Raw genomic sequence first — 9,460 nt, 5'->3', positions numbered from 1 at the left:
TGCCACTTTAATTAAATTTGATCAACCAAATTTAATTTAGATCCAATTAATCCTTACTAGACAATAAAAGTCCAATATCAATAATCCAACCATTGGATGTGATTTATAATTTCTATATTGCTTACACACTAAAGTTCATATAATTTGAAAACCCTTAATCGATGCATTAAGCGGTCAAAAAATGAATATTTTGATCAGATTTTGTACCTCAGCAATAAGTATGAGAAGGATCCATGAGCTTTCAATTAGCAAATTATTGATATTGATCATTAACATATAGCAGCAAAACTTTGAGTTGGTGTTCTCAAATTATGATAGTTAAGTGGTTCAATAAAAAAATTTATCATGTTGTGTTGAAATCAGAGGTATGAAGAGGCCCATCTGGTCAGAAAACAAAATTTTCTTTCTTGCCAAGAGAATATGGGATACTTTGTAACAATTTTAGAAGCTCCAAATGCCCCTTTGTAATCGAAAGCACACCAAATGGTCTTGATCCTATACTTCTCTACCCTTCACCTAATATGTCACATCACGATAAGATGTAGAAAACATTTAAATATGGTAGGAAGGACATCTCCCACATGCAGTAGGAGCTTGACAGCTCGAAATACAAAGCTAACTAAATCAACCAAAAATCTCACACTGTTGAAAGGAGAGATTCAGCACTAATCGTTTAGAAGCATTTAGAACTACGGCCCAAATGCTTTGGGTCCGTAACGCAGGCGGCATTCAGGGAGCTTATGTGGAAGAGATGAGCAGCGTGGACGGACATGAGAGGAGTTTTGAGTTCAAGCATTTGATCTAACACGAACCCTGGCAAAAGATGTGCTTCTTAATTTGCTTCAAAACAGAACATGTAATTAATCTTTTCCATTTTCAGTAATTAATCTTTCCCGTTCTCAAGTAAAAATTTTTAACTTTTTTCATTATAGGAATATAGTGAAATAGTTTATTACTAATGGGTGTTCGTGGACGTTCCATTCATGTCCCACTGCAGAAACATATCTACACATAATAGCAGCAGTAGGAGGTGGGAAACCACTTCAAAGCGACCTCTTTCTTTTTCTTCGTTCTTGCAAATTTGACATCAATGCGCTTTTATTTTTTTCGTTTTGGTTCAATTTGTCCCAAGACCATTGTCCATGCCGGCATATGTACAACTCCAGTTAACAAGACACTACCAAGCCTAGCCTAGCACGAGGGGATGTTCTTCTTTTGTTTTAAGAAAAAGAAAATCCATCTTCCTCACATGCACCTCACGTGCCTAAAAACTATTCCTTCAATGAATACTTTTGATTCTCCTTTCTAACAAGGAATTTACTCAACAAAATATGAGGTTCATATGTTACGTTTCTTTTCTACCAAGGAATTTTCTTGGTTTCAAGAAGTTATACAACAAAAATAGAACACTGGATGATCATCAAGGCAAACCGGAATGCATTGTGTGGCATGGGGAACTGCCAACAAGGCAAGCCGTTTCTATCCAATTTTTTCCTCATATAGCTCTAAACAAAATTGTTCACTAGGTGATTTTGGCATTACTTGGCAGTTGGCACGCACCGCTCAGATATGACACTTTGAAAGCAACGGAGTTGATAGCAGGAATGGATACAATTTTGGTGGAGCCCAACTGCTTGATCATTTAAAGAATTTAACCCTACCAAGTCATGTACTTAGATAGAATCAGTGCCCCAGCCGGGACTAAGTTAGACAGACCAATCTTGTCACAGAAAACAAAGACTTGCGCTCTCATTCACAGGCCTTGTAACAATGGATGTTAAAATATGGTTGTCTATTATTTTTTGAAGAGTGGTCATACGGTGAAGGAAAATGTAACAAAGAAGTTACACCCTATACATGTCAACAGGTACAAATCGCCCATTAGGAGGAATGAAAATGTCTCGCTGCATCTATATATATCACTTATCTTGCATAGGAATTATGAGTTATGTTAGCATCTCTCTCCCTCTCATGGGTCCAGTGACAAAAATCACATTTAGCAACCGTGTAATGCATATACAGATGTACGTCACCTGTCTGCATGGTGAGACCTCTTATGCGAACAATTTCTAACGTTAAAAGATTAGGAGATTCGCCTAAGCATTTTGGCTAGGAAGCGTTTCCCCCTTCACGATTTAACATAAAGCAAAGATGGGCCAGTTAGATTTTTATTTTTGTTTTTTCTTCTAAATTGAGCCAAATAAATTGCAGCGTGTTGACACTAGAAAGCTACTTGGATCTTACGACCGGAAGATGTTCAGATTTTTTGAGGAAGGAAAAGAAAAATGTTGAGACAAGATAAGGCAGATCCACGCCGATGCACGGGTTTAAAGATTAGGGACTTGAAAGGAGCACGGACGATACTGCTCTAGTTACACCAAAATAACTTAGAAAAAGTTACACAGCTCATGTGCTACTCTCTCATTGCTCTCATTTTAGTTGGCACCATACTAGAGAGTCAAAAGATCAACACATCAGCTATAGTTGATAGGGAAACGCCAATAACGTCATGGTTGGCATGTCAGCTGTCTATCTTTGAGATTGGTGAGTTTAACTTTGAGTTGGCTAATGTGTCGCCCATCCAAACATGCACTGGCTTTTGTGGTGCACATGTCTGGGATCCCAGCTCAAATGGATACCGTATTTTTAACATGTGATCCCTCCTTAGATCCATAAATATATAATGACGAGGGATTGTGGACCAGCTTTCTAATTGCCGGTTCCTCCACCATCCAGCAGCGTACCCCGTGTACGCTTTTAGAAAGACCGGAAATTAACAAAAATTGCAGCCCATGTGCGTGTTTCGCTACGGTGGGATCCATATAGAGACCAGTCATCAAGTTCTCCAACAAATAATTAGTGTGGAGGGAATTTGAGCTTGCAATCTCTAGCAAAGTCGAACGCTTATACCATGTCGAGTAACCAATTTACCCAAAAAATTGGCTAAGAAATGATTAAGATTTTGTATCAAACTCAATAGTAACTTTGTCTGTAGGATCTTGTGTTATGCTGGCACTGCTCGTTTACCACTTCAGATAACCCGCGCCATCCGACGCTCCAAGCCATCCACAGACAGCAGCGATCGTGGGACCAAGGAAGCCGACCAGCAAATAATTGGATCTCGGGCAACATAATGCTTGCCACGTAACGCTCCATCCACAAACAGCAGCAATCGTGAGAGCAAGGGCAGCCGGGCAGCAAAATAATTGGACCTCGGGCAGTATAATGCTAGCTTGTCGTTCTTATTCTCGGTGAGCCTGGCCCTGGACTATAAATCCTTCCCAGGACTGCCGTTCTATGTGCACCAGCTTCTCTTCCTTCTCAGCTTTAGTGTTCAGCTATTGGTTTCCTCATCCATGGCTCGCTTCCTAGGCTTTCTTTCTTTCTTTTTGGTGAGCATAACAGCTACGGTTTCTTAGCTATCTGTTCCATTCTTCTCTATTTCGTAAAATTCTTACTTCATCTATGGCGTTCTAATCCATGGAACATCATTTTGTTTCAGCTTGCAGTTGGAGCATGTCGTGCTGCTTTGCCTGCAGATCTCTACTGGAACTCAGTCTTGCCCAACACTCCCATGCCAAGTGCCATCAGCGATGCGATACGTCCTGGTCTCGATCTCTCATAATTCTTTTGATAGTAGAATTGTCATTGACAAGAGGCTCGATGAAATAATAAGCCTAAGGCCCTAGCTCAACATAATTTCAGCTGAGATCAAGAAATGTCTAACTCAAGCCTAACCTGACTAGCTAACTCCTTTATATTTTTTTTGAAGAAAGCTAACTCCTTTATATTTAAATTTATAAAACTTAGATCTATTTATTAGTTAGTAAAAGTATATTATTCTATTTATTAGTTAGTAAAAGTATATTATTTCCTAGCTAATTGTGTCATACCACTATCAATCTACCAATTTAATTATGGAATGTTTATCAACAATTGTGTCCTAGAACAGAAATATGGAAGCAGCGCTCAAAACAACTAATAATTAACAGTTGAGATTATTCGGAATAATATATTTGGAGAGAAGGGAAATGGATTATACCAGCCCTTAAATTAACTGCCATTTATTCGTTTGGAGGAAACAATTAGGCTAAAAGCCTTATCCCTTTCATCAAGTAAATGAAAGTACAGCAGCAAAACATCGCTTACGCACAAAAGACAGATACCAGACAAAAGGAGACAAGAGAAGAAAAGAAACAGGGGAGATAGTACTAATTACGAAGTGTCAAACAATATCGACCATATTTTAAGGAGGCTCAATCTTCGACTTAACAGCATCCAAGCATTGATAAGTCCAGTCTCAAGCAAAAAGAGAATAGAATTCAGCATATCCGCTTCACTATCAATATGATGGTTGAAAAGCCTGCACTTTCTGCAACCACGAAACATTACATACCATAACCATCCCAATCGCCACTCCTTTTTAATTATGGAGAGAAAGACCGATCGAACCATATTTGGTGAACAGAAATACAAGTTTCTCCAATATTTATTCTTTCTGAAAACAAAACATATCTGCCATTAAATTAATCAGTAGAGCAGGTTATGTTTCATTTAATTTTTATTCCCTGTTGTGTCTATTTCAGATTTGCTCATACCTCTTTGGTCCATGTTCTTTTCTTCTTGCGTTATGCATGGGACGGACTCAAAATTAAATGGCCATCGACCTGCAAATTTTGGCTAAATTAAAAGTCTTTTTCGGTTAAATAAAAGTCAAGCCAGGGAAGGAAATCAGCACTTTCCCTTTAAAAATAAAAAATAAAAAATAAAATCTGGGTACCTCATACTCTTGACCAACCATCTAATCAAGTCGTTCACGAGCAGCTCAATCTCAGCTGAAATCTAGTTTAGCTGAGCTCAAATTTGCACCAATTATACTCCTACTTGACAATTTCTACGTACTAACTGCATGCAGATGTGATGGCTAATATGAAGACCGCTGCTACAGATGCCCAAGTCCAAGAAGACCCTGCGGCCGCGCTCTTCTTCATAGAGAAGGACTTGCGCCCCGGAGCCAGGATGACGTTGCACTTCACCCGAACCACCTCGGCCGCCACCTTTCTTCCTCGCAAAGCAGCTGACTCCATCCCTTTCTCCTCCGCCAAGCTCCCGGCGGTCCTTGCCCGCCTCTCCATCGATCCCAACTCCAACAAAGCCCAGGCGATGAAGAAGACCCTCCACGAGTGCGAGGAGCCGGCCATCGACGGAGAGACCAAGCTTTGCGCCACCTCCCTCGAGTCCATGGTGGAATTCAGCACGTCGAGCCTCCGGACTCGCGAAGTCCGGGCCCTGTCGACGACGGTGGAGAAGGAGAGCACACCGAAGCAGGAGTACACCGTCGCCAGCGTACAGAAGGTGGCCGGGCCTACTCTGGTGGCCTGCCATGCCGAGAACTATGAGTATGCCGTGTTCCTCTGCCACACCACCGACGCTCGGGCATACACTGTGTCGATGGTGGGGAGGGACGGGACGAAGGGGGAGGCGGTGGCCGCATGCCATGCCGATGCTGCAGCGCTCAGCCCGAAGGCCTTCGAGGTGCTCAAGGTGAAGCCCGGCACTGTTCCGGTCTGCCACTTCCTGCCCCAGAATGACCTCGTCTGGGGCCCCAACAAGTAGAGAATGGATTCCTTTGGGTCGATGGAGCTTTGGTGGCCTGCACAAAGCTTCTGCCGTGTATATCCATGGCTGGCCTAGTCTACTCCAGTATTGTCCGTGCGTGCTTTGTCTAGCTAGTGTAATATAATGGGGCCGCTGTCCAGGTAGGGGTGCCTTCCCGATGATGTGCTGATGTAAGCCCCTAAAAATAAACCACTCTATCCTCTCATAAATCTCGTGCTTGCCCAGCTACTGTTTTTATTTTGAGAACCAGGATTGGAGGAAGTCTGCCAAAATTTTGGATGAGAACAGGATCACTGGTACCCAACGCCCTAAACATATGGAAGAAATCATCTCTCCCCTACGGTGCGTGCGATGCACCGCATGTCGTGGTGCATCACACTGGCCATCCATTGCATGATTGACAGTCAGCAAACAACGTGAATCATGTAGATGCACAATCTGTGCTCATACGTGTCATTTGCTGACCATGCATCATGTGATGACAATCGGCGTGATGCATCACAGCATGAGGTGATCCGCACTGCATATAGAACTGGTATAGTGGAAGCCATAAATTTGCAATGTTGACCCAGAAAGTAACAATCTTAAAAGAGTGAACATGCATAATCAAGTATCTATATATGCATGTAGGAAACGGGAGCATAGTTAAGAATGCAGAAGTTTTTATTTCATCAAAAAAAAAAAAAAAAAGGAAGAAAGTTTTATTACTAATCACAGAAGAATAAAAATTTATCTCTCATTGACTCTTAGTTTTTGACTATATGGTCTAATAATCAAATTAATCCACAAAAACCACATCAACAACAAGTAGCGTACTGATCCTGATGCAACAGTGTTGAACAAAGTGAGAATAAAATGCCCATCATGAGATTATAACTTAAATTGAGTGATCATCTTACACCTGCATTATTCTATTAGGCTTTTGAATAGAAATTAATGCAGATAATCTGTTATATGTTTCACTGTTATTGCACTTTAGAAGAAGGAAACAGCACAGCCAAACCATTGTCGGCCTTGATCCCAACAAGCATTATAACAAGAAAACGGAGGAAAGATTAATTGAATCAATTAATCTCAAGTCCTAAAGTGGGAACGGCTACAGATATTAATTTGATCCAACTGAATTTGAAGTCCATTTTCTTCTTTGACTGAGTTCAATTCCTTTTGTAAAATTGAACTCAAGATATGCTTGAATCTCTCCAATTATGTGCTATGGTAGGCCATGCAGAACACAGTTTGACCCACATATTGAAAGGTAAGTAAGGAGGAAGTGAGACACTTCCCCCTTGTGAGTAATATTATATCTTAGTTGTAGTTACGGTGTTGAAGCAACGTGCACCGGATAGGATCGATCTGGACTTGTGATCTAATATCTAATTTCTTTGAGACAATTCACCAAACACATTGCAGGCATAAATAAACAAAGACAAAGAGACAAGATTTACGTGGTTCGGCACAACAGGCCTACATCCACGGGGAGGAGGAGCAATCCACTATAATCCATCCCGAAAAATAGGTACAATATAAGGTATAAAATACCTTTTTCCGAATCCCACAAGAAGGCAACAATATATCGAATAGAAGGCAACCAAGATCCAAACGGATCAACCAATCTCAGCCTCGGCAATAGATCAAAATAATAAACAATACCTGATGAAGATACCTTCCTCAAACCTCGGCAAAAAATCAAGACGATACCTCCTTACCAGCCGTGGCAGCACAAAGTATCTGTGAAACCGAGAAGAAGAAGACAGGTAGATCACCACCCGACGGCCAACAGAAAGAAGCCAGAAAACACCTGCACACGAGGTACAGCCGAGAGATCGGCCAGAGAACAGAACCCGCGCACAAGGTACAGCCGAGAGATCGGCCAGAGAACAGGCCAGCACCGAAGAACAAGCAAGAGAGATCGGCCAGAGAACAGAGCACGCGCACACGAGAAGACACAGGCCAGAGAACAGATCCCGCGCACAAGGCACAGGTGAGAGGTCGACTCACAGGTGAGAGGTCGACTCAAGAACAAAGCCTGCGGACACGAGAAAGCAAAGAAAAAAAACTCCCGCAAGAAGCCCTAGAATTTCTCCGCGCGCTCTTGCCTCTCTTCACCGAGAAAAGGATGCCAGGGACCTCTTTATAAAGGAAGAAAACCTTCTAAGAAAAAGAGTTTCAATCGGTGTAGAATTCCTTGATATCACGGAAAACGAAAAAGGAAATCAGATTTGGAGCCAAATATAACAATCCTCCTCCTTGCGACAAATATTGTACCTTTATAAAAAAAATTTATAGCCTCCTCCTCACCACAAGCCCCGCAGGGCATTACCAAATATTGATTCCAATCAAGTTCAGGAAATTCCTGAACTTAATTGCAGGGATTGGTTTAGTGAACATGTCAGCTGGATTATGGGCAGTGTATATTTTCTGAAGTCTGACATCACCTTTCTCTACTAGGTCTCTGATGAAGTGATATCTGACATCTACATGTCTTGTTCGTTCATGATACATCTGGTCTCTGGCAAGGTGCAAAGCACTCTGACTGTCACAATGAATGTCTAAACAATCCTGTTTGAGACCCAAATCCTGTACTAACCCTTTTAACCAAATAGCTTCCTTTGCTGCCTCTGTCAATGCCATATATTCTGCTTCAGTGGTAGATAAAGCAACTGTAGACTGCAAAGTAGCCTTCCAACTGACTGCACATCCAGAAAGAGTAAACACATATCCTGTCAAAGATCTTCTCCTGTCCAAGTCACAAGCATAATCTGAATCACAAAATCCTGTAACTGTGCAATTACTCTGTGTAGAAAATATCAATCCCAATTTAGAAGTGCCTTTCAGATATCTAAGTATCCATTTCACGACTGACCAGTGAGCCTTTCCAGGTTTATCCATATATCTGCTCACTACGCTTACTGCCTGTGAAATATCAGGTCGAGTGCAGACCGTCGCGTACATGATGCTGCCAACTGCGCTCGCATATGGCACTCTAGACATATATCTCTCCTCATCCTCAGTCTGAGGAGAGTCTCTGGCAGAAAGTCTAAAATGACTGGCAAAGGGGGTAGTGACAGGCTTGACTGTAGACATACCAAATCTGTCCAAGATTTTTTCAATATAACTATGCTGAGTAAGGAAAAATCTACCTGACTGCCTGTCACGAATAATCTCCATCCCAAGTATCTTCTTTGTCGGTCTAAGGTCCTTCATATCAAATGCAGTACTGAGCTCGGCTTTCAGTTTCTGGATGATTGTCATGTCTTTGGCTGCAATTAGCATATCATCCACATATAATAACAAATAACAAGAGGACCCATCTGAAAGCTGCTGGTGATACACACAACTGTCATATGGAGATCTACTGTATCCATGGTCAACCATAAATCTGTCAAATTTGCAGTACCACTGTCTTGGAGACTGCTTGAGACCATATAATGATCTCTTGAGTAGGCATACATGATCTTCTTTATTTGGAACCTCAAAACCAGGTGGTTGTTGCATATAGATCTGTTCCTCTAAATCACCATGAAGAAATGCTGTCTTAACATCTAGTTGTTCCAGCTCCAGATTTTGAGAAACAACAAAAGCAAGTAACACCCGGATGGATGAGTGTTTGACTACAGGAGAAAATACCTCCTTGTAATCAATACCCTCTCGTTGACTGTATCCCTTTGCTACCAATCTGGCCTTATATCTTAAGTCTTGGGGAGTGGCTCCTTCTTTTCTTTTGAAGATCCATTTGCAGCCAATTGCCTTTTCACCTTTTGGTAATTTGATTAACTCCCAAGTCTGATTCTTTTCTAGAGACTGAAGTTCTTCAACCATAGCCATGGTCCATTCATCAGCT

The 9,460-nt window shown here is 41.5% G+C and overlaps 1 protein-coding gene across 1 annotated transcript; it reads left to right on the top strand.

The window, feature by feature from the left end:
- The first annotated feature begins 3,234 nt into the window (after positions 1 to 3,234).
- On the top strand, positions 3,235 to 5,847 carry LOC140859059 (BURP domain-containing protein 6-like). Its single transcript, XM_073260357.1, has 3 exons — positions 3,235 to 3,392; positions 3,503 to 3,608; positions 4,916 to 5,847. Exons 1-3 carry the CDS (start codon positions 3,357 to 3,359, stop codon positions 5,614 to 5,616), a joined length of 843 nt encoding a protein of 280 aa, XP_073116458.1. The 5' UTR covers positions 3,235 to 3,356; the 3' UTR covers positions 5,617 to 5,847.
- Positions 5,848 to 9,460: the final 3,613 nt, after the last annotated feature.

Source organism: Elaeis guineensis, chromosome 7, assembly GCF_000442705.2.
Source record: "Elaeis guineensis isolate ETL-2024a chromosome 7, EG11, whole genome shotgun sequence".
Lineage (NCBI taxonomy): Eukaryota > Viridiplantae > Streptophyta > Magnoliopsida > Arecales > Arecaceae > Elaeis > Elaeis guineensis.
Note: the sequence above shows the minus strand (reverse complement) of the source record. Positions and strands in the feature narration are given on the sequence as shown.